Raw genomic sequence first — 16,312 nt, 5'->3', positions numbered from 1 at the left:
CATTGCGTCACAGACCTAAATGCTGAATTCATGCACACACACACACACACACACACACACACACACACACTCACACTCACTCTAATAGAAGACGTCACAGGCAGAACAGGGAGGTTTGGGGAAAAGACAGACGGTTGTGGTTGTTGTCAGGTGTCAGAGGGAGATCAACAGATAAACGACACTTTTTCACTCTCACTCCCTCTCTCTTTCAGTCCTCTCTCTCTTCCTTACGTCAGAGAGAGAGAGAGAAAGAGAGAGGGAGAGAGAGAGAGAGAGAGAGAGAGAGAGGGAGAGAGCTGTCCCTGAGTCCCTCAGCCCGTAATTGAATGCTAAGGGGCATGTGACAGTGGCACTGATGTGACGGTGCATTGATGGATAGACTGTTTGGGGTTGTTCATCTTGACAGGATTTCTGTCAGGGTTGTCAGAAAGGTCACCTCTGGATGGTTAGTGCACGTGCTTTATTGCCTGCTTGCACTCCGAGAGCCCTGCGGTACAAAGCAGAGGTGTGTGTGTGTGTGTGTGTGTGTGTGTGTGTGTGTGTGTGTGTGTGTGTTAGAGAGAGCGTTGAGAGGACCAGCTGGAGCTGTTCAGACTAGCCGCACTTGACCAGAGCTCCATGGAGAGCTCTCACCTCCACTGCACAGCTCTCATCCCCTGCTACGGCAGGCAGCCCCACACACACACACACACACACACACACACACACACACACACAGGGTGGGGGATTTGGAGTGACTTTGAATGTGGCAGTCAAGTATGGCCTCTCTTGTTGCTCAAACCCCATGGCCACCCACTCTCCACCTCTGGCCTCTCGCTCTGTCTCTTCCTCCCTCTCTGTCCCCCTCTCTCCACTCTCTCTTTTTCTCTCTCTCTCTCTCTCCCTCTCTCCCTCTCTCCCTCTCTCCCTCTCCCTCTCCCTCTCTCTCTCTGGCTGCCTGTCTGGCAACTCTCCCAACCCAGCGGCTGAAGGTAAACAGAAAGCGAGGTGAGGGGGGGTGGAGGGGGGCGCTGGTGACGGGCGGTTGCCATGACAACAGGCGTGACGTCATAAGGCTGCAGAGACGAGCCGAGAGCAACGCTCTGGTGGTGGAGACAGTGTGTGTGTGTGTGTGTGGGTGTGGGTCTGCGTATGTGTCTGTGCGCGCGTGTGTGTGTGTGTGCGCTCATGTCAGTGTGGCAGAGGGGCTACTTATTATGCCAGCTCTAATTCATCACTGAGTGAGAGGGTCATCAAGGCCCCCCAGAAGTCCGAGGGGGGGAAAGAGAAGCAAAGCAAATGGAGGCGGAGACCGTAACAAAGCAGGACAGAGATGTCAAAAGAATGAGGCCGACGAGCGGGCAGCCGGCGGCTCCAGCACATGGCTGAGGAGAGAGGGAGCCGTCTGAGTGTCACACGCCCGCCGGCGCACACATCAGGGACGGGCAGGATCACGCACGCCTCCCTCCACCTGAGTGTGGAGTGCCCCCAACCCCACCGTCAGAGGGGCAGAGAGGGCCACATCAGAGTTCACTTCCTCATTGTACTCCCCACGCTCCTCTCCTCTCTCTCACCTGAGCATGCCGAAGCCTCGGTACTTGCCTGCTTAGTATTCCAGCGAGGGGCGAAAGCGCGGTGAGTTCTGCAGCCTCTCTGAGGTGCTGATGAGACCCCCAGGCCCTCTCTGCAGATCACACACACCCCTAGAGGCCCCCCCCGCCACAGCCTAACACTCCAGCCCAGCCCAGCTCAACCCAGCGCTGCTCCACATCAAGGCAGAGTCACATTAAAGCGTGATGGGCCCCCCTAACTTCCTCTCTGTTCTGCAGCAGCGTCGGTGGGCAGGCTGTGGGGGCAAAGAGCCATTAATACTCCCACAGACTGCAGGACTGGATGATTGAATTGCTGTTGCCTAGAGAGAGAGAGAGTGGTGTGCATGTTTTTTTTTCTCTGGGATGTAGCCTGTTTGTAGAGAAGGTTGGATGTATTTTTCCCTAAAGGCGGAGAGTGAGGGCTGTAGAAAGTTGGGGTCGATAGTGAATGGGTTCTCTTGTGTGTGCGTTCTCACCGCATGTGCTTGTAAACTCTGAAATTGTTGTTGTTCCAGAAATGTCATCACACATTCAGTCTTGGCTCTAATCTAGCGGATCAGATGTTTACTTGTGCCCGTTTTTTTCCTTTTTTTCTCCACAGCCTGAGAATCTCCTCCTGGCCAGTAAGATGAAGGGAGCTGCGGTCAAGCTGGCAGACTTTGGTCTAGCTATTGAAGTACAAGGGGACCAGCAGGCATGGTTCGGTAAGAGCGTGTTTCCCTTTAGCTCTGGTCATGGAAGTGTGTCCACTCTGCGATGTCTTCCCCTATTCTTGTTCGGGCCTTTCTAGATTTGGAGTTGCTTATGTTTGTTTGTACTCCATTGTCCTTCTGATTGATCGCTCTTCACTGAAACGGTCATATCCTTCAGCATTTTCTAGCCCTTATCTCTTTCTTCCTCTCTCTCTCTCTCTCTCTCTCTCTCTCCCTCTCTCCCTCCCTCTCTCCCTCCCTCTCTCTCACTGCGTCTGTCCTGTCCTCTCTGAGCACATTCCAGACTGATGTCTGCTGGACAGAGGCCAGCTCTTGTAGTCATCATTCCTCCAGAGAGGCTGTGGCCTTGACTGACGATGCGTCTAGCTAAAGGGCTGCTTGACCTCCCGCTATTCAGCCACTTAAACACAGCGGGCACAATAACATCCACGCATCTGCATGTGGGACAAATAATCACACTCAACTCTGTATAAATAATTGTGACCTGGAAACTCTGTCCTTTACAGGAGTCCCTTACAAGTGTACTACTACTATGTGAATAGCTTTCACTTAGAGGTCATTCATTACTATCTCCTGTTTTGGTCAACGTTTTCTGTAAAATAATTTTCCAGACCATCAATGTATCCTGGTTTTTAGTCCATCAGAGAGAATTTGCTCATTTGCTACATTTTAAATCCAGTTTTACTCCGTTTTGAGTGTGATTAGAGCGTGTTTTAATGGCTACTATATCAGGCTGTCTGGCCCTCTCGTGGGTGGCTCTCACCCCCTGTCTCTCCCCCCAGGGTTCGCCGGCACCCCTGGCTACCTCTCCCCCGAGGTCTTAAGAAAGGACCCCTATGGAAAGCCTGTGGATATCTGGGCCTGTGGTGAGTCCTACAGCCAGCTCCCCAACGTGTCCGACTCTCTATGTGCTGCCTAGCTATCAGTCTTGTTTGTCTGTCTGTCTGTTTGCCTGTCTGTGCTGTCTGTGTGTCTGTGCTGTTTGAGCTGTCTGTCTATGTATCAGTCATGACCCAACACGTATCTCCCTGGCTGCGCAGGTGTAATCCTTTACATCCTGCTGGTGGGCTACCCTCCTTTCTGGGACGAGGACCAACACAAGCTCTATCAGCAGATCAAAGCAGGAGCATATGACGTGAGTGCCCCTCATCTCTCTCCCTCTCTCTCTCTCTCTCTCTCCCCTCCCTCTCTCTTTCCCTCCCTCTTTCTTTCTCTCTCCCTCTCTCTCCCTCTCTCTCTCTGTCTCTCTCCATCGCTCACTGTATCTTTGGTTAGAGGTATGTGCTTTAATCATCAACTGTGTATGCTGATACTATATTTACTGAGCTGTGTGGGAATGGGCAAACATGCCAGTTACCAGGGCCTTGAGTGCCAGAGAGAATGTGGCATTGAGGTAAGTCAACTGCAGTAGAACGTTTGGTCTTTCTGTCAGTCATCCCACTCACACACGGACACACACACTGACACACATGTAATCACACACACACACACACACACACACACACACACACACACACACACACACACACACACACACACACACACTCACTTACTCTCAATCTCTCTCTATCTCTCTTGCAAATAGAAACACACTCACACACACCCTTTTCACATAGATAAACACAGGTGCACGGTCAGGAGAATGCTCCTGAAATGGACCGATCCTTAATGAAAATTTTCCATTGGCCCCAACAGAAAGCTTCAGTGATTTCATTAGTCGTCGTATAATAAGCTATGCATGTTTGGAAAGGGGAAGTGGCTGTAGAATTCCCCTCTCCAGCGGTACCTGGGGCCAATTGAGTTATGCTGCATTACGGGCCAGAGTGCACAGCAACTGGTGTCTTTTTAAAACTGTGCAGAGGATATTGAATCAAGCCGCTGGTCCACACTAGCCATCACTCTCCCTCTCTCTCTCTCACACACACACACACACACACACACACACACACACACACACACACACACACACACAGGCCTATTTATAATCCCAGCACCTCATCCACCACTCAAATGGGCATTTTCTTATTTACCTCTTGCCTGAAAGCACCATTCACTTCAATTAGGTTTTGTTTTCTGTGTAGTAATTGGATAAAAAGGTGACATGGTTGTGTGCGCGTGTGTGTGTGTGGGGTGTTTGTGTGTGCGGGAGATTGTGTGTGTGTGGGTGGGTGTGTGAGCCTGCTGTCCACACTTTTTCTCGCGCCTGAGAGATGGAGAGTGTGACAAAGACCTGTGGTCTGGAAGCAATGTGATTATGGAAAGCAGTGCCATTAGCATGGGCGGAAAACTTCGCCACCACCGGCACTTCCTCCTGCTCGAATTAATTTCCCTCACAAAGGGCATCAATCTGTGTGTGTGTGTGTGTGTGTGTGTGTGTGTGTGTGTGTGTGTGTGTGTGTGTGTGTGTGTGTGTGTGTGTGTGTGTGTGTGTGTGTGTGTGTGTGTGTGTGTGTGTGTGTGTGGATGCTGGTCATGTACACATACTTCTCTTTTAATGCTTTAATGTATCTCTCGATGTCTCACACTTCCTGTCTTTTTCTCCTTTCTTTCTTTTTACTCTTCACTCTCTCTGACCCTCTAACCCCCTCCTCCCCCTCCTCCCGCTCCTGTAGTTCCCCTCCCCTGAGTGGGACACGGTCACCCCCGAGGCCAAGAACCTCATCAACCAGATGCTGACCATCAACCCAGCCAAGCGCATCACCTCTGACCAGGCCCTCAAGCACCCCTGGGTCTGCGTAAGTTCTCCCCTACCCGTCTCCAGTCCGCTCCGATGACCTCCCTAAAAAAACACCCCGAGATGCTGACCGGTCGTGGCTCTCGGTGGCCTGCGGTGCTCCTCCACTAATGGTGTCAGGTGCTTTTTTGGTTGCAGCCGTGGCCTACTGGTTAGGGCTTCGAGCTTGTAACCGGAGGGTTGCCTGTTCGATCCCCGACCAGTCTACGGCTGAAGTGCCCTTGAGAAAGGCACCTAACCCCTCACTGCTGCCCGAGCGCCGCTGTTGGCTCACTGCTCCGGGATAGTGTGCACTTCACCTCACTGTATACTCCGAAATGCCCTCACGGGATCAAAAGAGTACTTTAAATCTGTACTTTATTTCTCTCTGCCACACGATCCACTTCGTCCTCCTCGATCATCTTCCTCTTTTGTCCTCCTCTCCCTCAGCAACGCTCCACCGTGGCCTCCATGATGCACCGCCAGGAGACCGTGGAGTGCCTCCGCAAGTTCAACGCCAGGAGGAAACTGAAGGTGACGGCCGCCTCTTATCTGCGCCTCCCGCCCTCTGCTCTGTTGACGCTTATCAGGGCTGCGTAATCTCTCATGCCTCTCTTTTGTGCTCAACCCCGAGGCCCCAAACTCACGTGATCGTGCTGTGTGTGTGTTCACAGGGAGCCATTCTCACCACTATGCTTGTGTCCAGAAATTTCTCAGGTGAGCTCCAATGCTTATGTTTTACACAGGATTCTGCAAAACGACATGACATTGACTAGAACATCTGAAATGAATCAGTCAAGATTATTTTTTTATTGTAGCAGCGGCAGCATAGAGATAGCGTAATAATTTATTAAGATAATCTCTGCTGTCCTTGAATAACCAGAGGACGTTCTTTTTTTTAAAGTCAATTGAACTAACTCAGACTGAATTGCATGCCAACTGCAAACTTCTAACTGACCGATTTGGTGTGACAGGCTCAAAGTCAAAACAGCTTAAAGGTCCTGCTGACACTTTTTTTGCATTGCATGTGGGCTCCTGCCAGCCCAGTCTTATCTCTATCTTAACTCTCGCTGCATAACTTTGTGTTGGCTTTTGTCACGGAGTAAGTTGCGCCCAACACACACACGCGCGTGTGTGCGTACGCACTCGCTTGAGGTAAGTTAATGGACACTCTACAAAGGTCCAGCCTCCTAACATGTTTGGCCCCTCCCAATGGAATGCCTCTCTGTCCAATAGTGGGCCGGCAGCATACCAGCCCTGCCTCAGCCACCACCAGCACTGCCTCGCTGGCACAGGAAGGTACGTCCCCGAGGGGAGGGGAGGAGAGGTTGGCACTGCCCGCCTGCCTGTCCGCTCACCCGCCCACCCCTCTATGCCAGCATGTAGCCTGGGAGAGTTTCTGCCCCAACCTTGTGAATGCACGATAACCCCCCCAGCACGACCTCAGTCACATGTTATGAGTGGTCTCACGCTCTCTTGTTAGCACTACAGTACATATACACACACACACCACAGAAACACACACACACACACACACACACACACACACACACACACACACACACACACAGACACACTAAAGAATAAATTTATTTTCAGATATGAGACAGATGTAACGAGGTAATCATGGCAATGGTGCCATTAATTGGATGGGGTGTTGGAAGTAAAATGGCCTTCTTATAGAGTTAATCTATCTCCAGTTGCTGGTCAATCCATCTTCTACAATGTCTGAGAGGGGGCCTTTATAACATCCACAATGTATTACGGCCTGCTGTGGAACTGACACATCATTCATCATTTGCATTCTAATGTGCTGGATGATGGATTAAGAAGATGCCTTGCATATTTTATTAGACCCCACACAGACACATACACTCTCACACACACACACACACACAGGCACGCACGCACACACACACACACACACACACGCACACACACACACACACACACAGAGGTGTAAGAAATGTAGTTAGCTGCCTGTATTGGGTCAGGCGAGGTTGTGTGCGGTTGTTGTGTTGTGGGCCGCCAGACTGAGAGATCCTCGGAGTGATAATGGCGTGAGCCTGCCGTGTTATCTGTCTCTCTGCTGCACGACTTTGGCCTCCAACCCCCCCCCCCCCCCCCCTCTCTCTTCACTCATGACTCACACACCCATTTCAGGTGTTCTCACTCACTTTGATTTAAAGGCAGCAGAAAGCACAGTCAGTCTCGGGCTATATATGAGATCTATAGGCACGGCCCTGCAATAAGAATTCCATCCCCTGACAGAGTGAGAGATGGCACTAGAGACGATAGCTGTGTGTGTGTGTGTGTGTGTGTGTGTGTGTGTGTGTGTGTGTGTGTGTGTGTGTGTGTGTGTGTGTGTGTGTGTGTGTGTGTGTGTGTGTGTGTGTGTGTGTGTGTGTGTGTGTGTGTGTGTGTGTGTGTGTGTGTGTGTGTGTGTGCGCCAATAACAACTGACTTGCTCTGTTATCATACCTGAAATGAGTTAGTGCTAATGACCACTGCATTCATGACTGACTGGTGTTGCATCGTGGGGCATGTCTTGCCAGCATGCCTGGTACTCTCTGTTTGCATGAACCTGGAGAACACACAAGTGCATCTAACTCTGTTTTTGGAATATTTTGGTTTGCTTGCATCTTCTATCTCTCTAGATGTAGTCGTAGATGGCCTCATTCTGTGTGTGTGTGTGTGTGTGTGTGTGTTTGTGTGTGTGTTTATGAATGACCTTACTGGTTTGAGTGTAAGTGTTTTTGTTTTTGTTCCAGTTTGACCTGTAAGTGCCTCATCAACCATAGCATAAACAACTCGTTCTCTTGACGCAGAGGACCCATGGTGTGTGTGTGTGTGTGTGTGTGTGTGTCTGTGTGTGTGTCTGTGTGTCTGTGTGTGTCTGTGTCTGTGTCTGTGTAGGTATGTGGATGGTGCTGTACTCTAATTTTAACTCGCAGAAGTAACGAATGGCTCTACTGACAAATGCCACTTTGTCTTGGCAGACTTGCATGTAATACAGAAGGCCTGTTTGTAATACAGAAACCATGTGTTGTGGCAAAACACACCAAAGGCTTCAACACCAATATTGACACCCATATTCCACAGTTTACTTGTCAGTGTGTTTGTGTGTGTGTGTGTGTGTGTGTGTGTGGGTGGGTGTGTATGGAAACACAGAGTATAATCACGCTCTGCAGTCATGTCTGTTTCCCTGAATGGAGATAGGAAGGTTCTGGTTTGTTCTTTTGCATGCTCAGTGGTCAGCATGGATGACCTTCTCAGATGGCCTGCAAACTTTTTGTTGTCATTGTTTTGTTCTTTGCCTGCATTCTCTGTCATATATGTCCAGAATCATATTTAATCTTTATATATTTTTCCCTTGTCCTCCTTCGTACATTTTAATATTTGAAGGTAAGGGACACTGAGGTTTATTTTGATCAGAAGATATAACCAGTATCATCCAATAGTGTGTCATATTTTCTGGATCATAAGTTGCATTTTGGCATAAGTGTGTTGGACTGAGTCATGTACTGTAACAATTAATCTTCCTCCACAAGTAGGTTCATATATAACTTTGACAGCTAACATGGAATTTCAAATGAATGTTCAAAGAGCTGTTTTTGTTTGGACCATGCTTGCCAAGAAACATGCATTTTTTACCGCTGTGTTACAACTTACACCATGATGCAGAATTAACAATGCCATATACATAAACGAGTATGTCTTTCTATGGAGAATGTGTAAATGTAGCAAAAATGTCACATTTTTTGCTGGTTTGTGGCACGGTGTCCTGTTATCTTTATTTATCAAGCCTGTTTTGTTACACATGGAGGATGATGATCTACTGTAGGATAGCGATCTGATGTGTCTTTATGTTTGATAATGTATGGCTTATTATCCAGATAAATATGAAGTTTGTGCTGTATATACATTTCTATATGTCTTTGAGGGTGTGTGTGTGAGAGAGAGCGAGTGAGTTTATCATCTGTCTATCACGTTTGTGTGACACTGCCCTATGAGGGCATTTAGTTTTTCATAAACTTGTGGAAATCTGAAATCTGTGGAAGCAGGTCTGACGTGCACACTAAATGGCAATAGAACCCACTGACCTCACCTGTAAAGGTATGTGAGGTCAAATAGCTAGTGTGGAGAGGGTGCTTGAGGGGGGGTCTGGTGACTGATCTTTTCAGGCGAGTATTCATACGAGAGATAAAACACTGAAATGACATAGGGTCCTTCTCATTCGTCTTTTTTATCTATCCTCCCTTCCTTCCTTCCTCAGTCCTCCGGCTCGTTCCCACTGATCTATAAAGAACACTGGATAGACTATCCCATTGTTGCCGCCCCGTCATCCTTTATCTAGATCAGTGGGAACGAGGACAGTGGAAGGAAGGGAGGATAAAGAAAAAGACGAATGAGAAGCGCCCATAGTGCTACTGAAAAGGAAATAGCAGCGTCAGGTGAACCCACCATGGCTCAAATGAATGTCTTAGGACCTGCAGGGTCTTCAGAGGGTCACCAAGGTCAGGATGTGGTCATGGGCACTTCCTGTGCCGCAAAGGACTTAAGATCCCTTGCGACCTTAACAAGTGTAAGACTTTAGTGTGGTTATTGTATTGGAGATCACAAGCTCAGAACCTGAAGAAATCCCTAAAGGACTTTCTCAGAGGTGATGAAGCCATCAGATCAATAAGCCTGAACAAGCATGGCTGCATTCTTCATCGACAAGCCAGCCTGTGCCTAAGCGGCAGCACTTGTACTTGTTACTAGCGGTCCTAGCCGAGACGTCTATCCCTAGCTGTACAGTACAGTAAATGCATGGACTGCTGACTGCTGATTTGGTTTGTGTTTGTCCCAATGGGTTGTTCAACTTGTCTCACTCTCTTTATTTCAGCATGCAAAAGTTTAATTAACAAGAAGACGGACGGAGTTAAGGTAAGTTCCGCACTCTCTCCTCCATTTTGTTTTTTTTTCTCTGAAGGTATAACTGCAAATTCTTTCAGTCCTCACCCTTTTTTTTTAACTCTGTCTCTTTTTTCTCGATTTCCTTTTCTCTCCATCTGCCTTGGTCAGTAGCATTAAGGAGAGATATACATTTGAATAGGCTGAGCATATAGTACATTGCAAGGTTGTAAAAAAAAAGCCTTTGCTTGATTCCAAAACCGTGTTTTCAGGTGTTCCCATAAAGCCAGTCATGATGTGAGGCTTGTCGCTTCTACTCTTCATGATTGGCCTATAGGATCGGTCAATTGGTACACCAGCATTTGGTACACATGTGTTGGCTAGTCCTAAAGTTTCTTTCTTTTTCAGACTCTGATTATGTGCATCAGAAATGATGTAATTTAACAAATACATGTTATTAATTTCATAGTCAAACCGTCATGGTTGCTTCAGTCTGAATTATGCTGCGAGGTTCAAAATTTGTGACGCACTATCCAAACATGTTCCTGCAACCGTCCAAGCCTATTATGCCTCCATGTTTTTCCTCTGCGTCTAATTGGGTGAAATTAGAGTGACCGCATCGGCGATCTCGCTGATGAGACGGGCAGGTTTAATGATCGGGTGAGTCATGTTAGATAGATAGCCTGGCTTTGCTCAGAGGAAGACTATACCGAAAGAGGCTCTCCCATATGTCAAGAGTGAAAATGTCAAGTGGTAACGACAGTAAACGCCCAGGTCAGAAAGCCATGTCAGCAGTCATATTTATTTTAAAACGCCGAATGAAATGTCAGCGGTGACGACGCATGCCAGCCAACTGACACTCCTGAAATGTGTTTGCACCGTGTCAAACCACAGGCTCAAAAGTGTGAGCCTCGAGTAAGACGTTAACCGAGTAGCCTAAAGGGGGGCGATTTTTGGTGTCCATGTTAAACAAGAGTTCAGAGGCCTCGACCGGGGTGTTCTAGAGGCGTGTTTACCAAAGGGCTTAGTGCATGCAGTGACCAGGTGTGATTGACAAGGGTTGAATAAATGACATCACCTCAAAAGAGAATCACCAAATAAGGACACACGGCGAGGATTCACACACCCAGTGCAGCCAAACCATCCCTGGCAGCAGCAAGCTGGGTGATCTGCTGAACCCACCGCATGGCTGAGATTGTCATGTTACTAATAGCAACCCAACCCCCTTGTTAATTAAAGAGATCCCACTCTACCACTTTATTTGCTTCTCTGAACAGTCTTGTGGTTCTTTTTTTCTTCACTTTTTTCTTTCCTCTCCTTTGGGATGTTCTAACTAGCAGCTCAATATTCCTTTCTACTTTTTGTATTTTATTTGCTTTTTTTCCCTGTGATTCCCTTCTCCCCTCGTGCCTCTGTTTCGATCTGTTCAGAAAAGGAAGTCCAGCTCCAGTGTTTGTTTAATGGTGAGACCTATTCCACGTCTCTCTCGCTCTCTCTTTCTCCCTCTTTCTCTCTTTCTTCCTCTCTCACTCATCCAGTCTCTCTCTATCCCTGTTTATATTGGCCAGAGGGGGGTCATTTGTGTCCTTTATTCTTTCTTTTTTGGGTCCAGGAATTTTCTCAGTCTTTCCAGTTTCTTTTACAATTTTGTTGTCAAAATCATTCTTATGCACACACCCACATACACCCACACACGCACACTCACACAAGTTCACATACTCACAATGTAACATACACACACACACACACACACACACACACACACACACACATATTCACACGTAAAAGCACGTACACACACACACACACACTCACTCACAAACATACACCGATCACTCCCTTCCCCACTGTTTTCCATCCACCACCATCCATGTCTCAGTACTTTCTCTGGCAGCCAGGCCAATCTGTTCTGACCGTGGGACGCCCTAGCTCACACCGCCCCTTCCTGAGAGCTCACAGAGGAAGTAGGCACGACCCCAGCCTTCTCATTCTCCGTTAACATTCATAACCACACAGTAGGGGGTGGAGGGTGGAATGGGGTGGGGGTGGGTGGGTGGTGGTGGATTGGGTAGGTCTACTCCAGCCACCTCTAGTGTGCCGGCCATGTTTTGCATTTGCATTGGATGACCACAGTCCAGGCAAAGAGCTAGCAGCAGCAGCAGCACCAGCCCACAACCCTGTGGGAAATGGGAACGTTTTCAACTAGTCTTTAGCCCATTCAGCCCAGGCCTTTGAAAGGGACCCAAAAAATGAGCCTTTTCTTTCAGTGGAGCTTTCCCTTTCCTACCCACGCACAAAGCATCAGGTGATTCCCCTGTCTCCATGGTAACACATGAAGAGCCCATGATGGCAGGTTTGGCCTTGCATCAGGAGTAAGGGCTATTGTGTTATTTTTTTTTGTAGTTTTCCTTTTTTTTAATTGTCAGTTGTGTTGAACATGTTCTCCATGTTTTTTTGTTTTTTTCCCCCCCAAGAGTGTTTCATATTTAATCTGATGTCTTTGGGTGATTGCAAACAAGCCGTGAACAGAAAAAGAACACTTAGCAACAGGGGAGTGAAGACAATTACAGTTCCACCAATTAGCGAGTGACGCAAGATAGGTCTGATTCACTCAGTCTATTAGTGACTCACTCCCGTATCGGCAGTGAAATTTGGCACATATTCCAGGAGGTCTTGCGTTAGTCATGACCACTTCATTTGGAGACGGTTGTTTTTGTTTCCATGCCAGACTCTCTCAGACGGGCCCTCAGACGCTAAGCTCTGCTGTCTGTCTGTGTGTGTGTGTGTGTGTGTGTGTGTGAAGCACGTCAGAGGCACCCAGCAGATCCGTGTGAGACCAGGTGTCGGTCACTCTCTGGAACGTGGGTAGTCTTTCCTGAGCCCGGACACAAAAATGTCGGTCTGCCACATCAGACGCAGGACTTGGCACAGACTGACGTGTCATATCCTGTCTGGGAAGGACAGACAAGTCTCTGTTGTCTGTTGTGGCTTGACTGACACTTGTGAACACAAACCAATCGAACGTCATGTCTTAGACTGGACCTTAAGCCCACTACCACAGCTGATCTAAGATCAGGAATGTTTGACATTCCGCTCACACAACGTCCTGTCTACGGCTCCTTGTAGCTTGTTAGGTCTTTAAGACGTCCCCAGCAGAGATTTTTTTATTAATTTATTTTCACTCCCTGTCTGCTGGGGTCAAGAGGAAGCTGACCGCTCTGAATATTTTTCTGAAAATGTCTCTGCCCCTTCCCTCCTACCTTCCTATAATCACAACCTCGTTAAAGCTACTAAAACCTGCTTACAACACAAGCAGCTTCACCCAGTGTAGTGCATTGCATCACCATGATGTACAGTACACTACACACTCAGGCTATTTGGAAATGAGAGAAAATAATAATAAAAAAAAAGATCCAAAGAAAACCCTTTTCATCAAGGCCACTCACTGCATGCACAGGCCCGTGTGGACTTGTATCTCGGCTGGTCAAACTGCAGGGCGATTATTGAGCGCGGTCTCCTGCCGTGGTGTTAGTAGGCAGAGGAGGCAGGAGCTGCTATTGGAGTCGTGATGAAGTGATGGTTTTGTCCCAGCAGGTTACTAATCCCACCTCTCTCCCCCCCGCCAGACTTACTGTAGGTCCAGTGGCCTACGCAACAGTCAAACTTACGTGCTTTAGGTTTCTTTTAAAAACGTGTGTCAGATATGGGAAGAAAAATGCATGAACACTTCTACAGTGTCCGTGTGTAGTGTGCAGGTTTTAATAAGGAGAATCATCAGTCTAGGAAGGTACTGTAGGCCCATAGACACAAAAGCACTTCAGATAGTCGCTTTGAAAACATCCCTCACCGCCAGCAGAGAAAGAAAGAAAGAACAAAAGAAAGAGAGAGAGAGAGAGAGAGAGAACAGAGAGGAAGAGTACGAGAAGAGAGTGTGAGAACGCTAAGCGGCGGGTCCAAGAGTCGCTCCCAGAATGCTAATGTACGCCAGCGTGCCAGTGTGTCTCCGCACCGCGCCGCAAATGTGCCCCCGTGCTCCAAAGAGGCCGAGTCATGTTCTGGTTTTTAAAGAGGAACAGCCCACGTCAAATTCAGAGGCACAGTATGCCCCAGACACCACTTACCCACAGTGCAATGCCACACACACACACACACACACACACACACACACACACATACACACACACACACACACACACACACAAACACACACACACACACACACACACACACACACACACACACACACACACACACACACACACACACACACACACACACACACATTCACCACATTATCTCAGTAGTCAGACTCGCACAGGACGGATGGGCCTTGAATGCCAAATGGCTGTTGCGATTAAGCCAGAACAAAGAGGGAACTTGACGCCTGAGAGGAAGGCCTCTTCAGGATCTCTCAGGCTTCAGATTCACAGGATCTGTGTTGCTCTGTGTCAGATAGTTGAGCAGGAGACCACTTACAATAGATTGATACCTCTGGGACAATCCAGAAGGACCTACTGTGAAGAAATGGGGGGTGGTCAGTTGCACCCCCCTGACCTCCCTTTAAGGGGCCGTAAAGCTCTCTTGCATTGTTCAGGATACATCAGGATCAGAAATCATTTTTTTCTGTTTGCTTGTTTGTTTGTGTTTGTTTGTTTTCCCACCCCAGCCACAGACAAACAACAGTAAAAACAGTGTAGTAAGCAGCACCAGCAGCACCAAAGACAACAGCATATCATCTTCAGCACCAATGGTATCTCATCTAAACTTATTTTCCATCTCATCCCGGTTTCTTTTATTTTTTTATTTTTTTTGTTTGTTTTGCTTTCGTTCATGTCTTCTCGTTCCTCTTGTTTCCTGGTTCAGTTGCACACCTCTGCTGTTCATTGGTCCTTTATTCATCTGTTTGTCACCCCACCATGTTGGCTTCTCCCTCTTTTTTCTAAAGCCCTCTCTCTCGCTGCTGCCCCCCCTTCGCCCTTTGCCACCTTCATTTTGAGACTGTGTAATGGATGGCTAATGACTTCTAATGGGGATTATGAAAATTGTACTGAAGCAACCGGTTTGTGTCTGTGACCTGCCCCCACCCCCCACCTCAAACTCATTTGCACACATAAAAACGTAAGCTTCAAATCAAGTCTCTGCTGAAAATAATCTAAGATTTAAGAGATCTAAGATTTTAATTTAAGAAGTGAGGTGTTTTGGTCCCCATGTGCCTCGGAGTGGTCAGAGGTACACGCTGGACAGTCGTGGTGTCCAGTGGCGAGTGAGGCGGGATCCAGGGGTGTGAGGGAGCAGACGGAGCCGGTTGTGAGGAAGATGCGGTCCAGGCTCTGATGCATTATTGATGGCCCCATCCCGCTAGATTGATGAGGGTTGACACTATTACAGCTCAATGTCCATCTCCCAGCCTCTCCAGGGGTGAAGGGGGTGGGAGGGTGGGGGGGAGTAATCTCTGAGAGAGAGAGTATGGGGAGGCCACGGCTGAGTTGTCTCACACACACACACACACACACACACACACACACACACATACACACAGGCTCAAGGTGAAAGTAATGCTTGCACGCTGTGGGTCACAAACACAATCAATCATACAAAGGGGTCATGACTTCCACCCCCATGCACACACACACATACACACACACACAAACACTCGCTTCTTCACCACCACTTTGTTGTGAGTTCAGGCACCCTCACCCTGCCATTATTGTCAGGAAGATTACTTTATGTAATGTATTGCAATACAGAATACAGAATACATGCCCTAAAATGTATTTGTAACATATTTTGTTGTATTAATTTATTTTAGGTGAACAACGTATTTGGAATATTAAGTACTTCATCGGCATTGCCTGCAGCCAACATTTTTATTAGCTGTGGGTAAAACGGTTAAGGTTGAGGTTGTACAACCCACAACCCCGTTTCACAGTAAAGATAGGTTGATTTGTAGGCCTACTGTATGCTCCTATGATTATTAACTGAGCACTTTCATGTTATCATGTGTTGTTCTGTTTTGTTTCTCAGATTTAGCATCTTTATAACAAACAAAGTTTTTAAATGTTCTCTTTCGATTCTCGATAATTTTTGCTCTTTTTTTTGCTAAGATTAGAACAGCGTGTCACTCCCATCACCAGGACTTCAGAAGCCCTTTTTACTCTGCAGGAGTCACATAACACACACACACACACACACAGAGACACACAGACACAAAAAAAAACACACACACAGAGACGCACATCAGTGCTGTTGGCCTCCTTTTAAGTATGTCTTTCAAACAGACGAAAGTGCAATTCCGCGTAAAGTACATTCAGCTGGTTTAAATGGCTTTATAATCCTATGAAGCCACAATCAGGCAAATGGTCTGCCACAGTAGCGGGACTGCATCTTCTATCATGATCCTGTAGAACTGGGCTTAGTAG

The 16,312-nt window shown here is 47.7% G+C and overlaps 1 protein-coding gene across 15 annotated transcripts in view; it reads left to right on the top strand.

Moving 5' to 3' along the window:
- Window positions 1–16,312, top strand: part of camk2g2 (calcium/calmodulin-dependent protein kinase (CaM kinase) II gamma 2) — a 64,734-nt gene that overhangs the window by 35,487 nt on the left and 12,935 nt on the right. For 4 of the 15 annotated variants that reach the window (XM_062520189.1, XM_062520188.1, XM_062520184.1 and 1 more), the window contains exons 7-13: window positions 2,173–2,275; window positions 3,067–3,150; window positions 3,325–3,419; window positions 4,897–5,019; window positions 5,448–5,531; window positions 5,672–5,714; window positions 9,886–9,926. In XM_062520189.1, the coding sequence (XP_062376173.1) occupies window positions 2,173–2,275; window positions 3,067–3,150; window positions 3,325–3,419; window positions 4,897–5,019; window positions 5,448–5,531; window positions 5,672–5,714; window positions 9,886–9,926 (573 nt within the window). Of the gene's footprint in view, window positions 1–2,172; window positions 2,276–3,066; window positions 3,151–3,324; window positions 3,420–4,896; window positions 5,020–5,447; window positions 5,532–5,671; window positions 5,715–6,233; window positions 6,297–9,885; window positions 9,927–11,323; window positions 11,357–14,559; window positions 14,644–16,312 lie in introns of all 15 variants that reach the window. The other 11 variants (XM_062520182.1, XM_062520181.1, XM_062520179.1 and 8 more) reach the window with 5 other exon arrangements.

Source organism: Sardina pilchardus, chromosome 18 (assembly GCF_963854185.1).
Source record: "Sardina pilchardus chromosome 18, fSarPil1.1, whole genome shotgun sequence".
NCBI classification, from domain to species: domain Eukaryota; kingdom Metazoa; phylum Chordata; class Actinopteri; order Clupeiformes; family Clupeidae; genus Sardina; species Sardina pilchardus.
The sequence above is the reverse complement of the archived record's forward strand: the minus strand, read 5'-3'. Positions and strand labels throughout refer to the sequence as shown.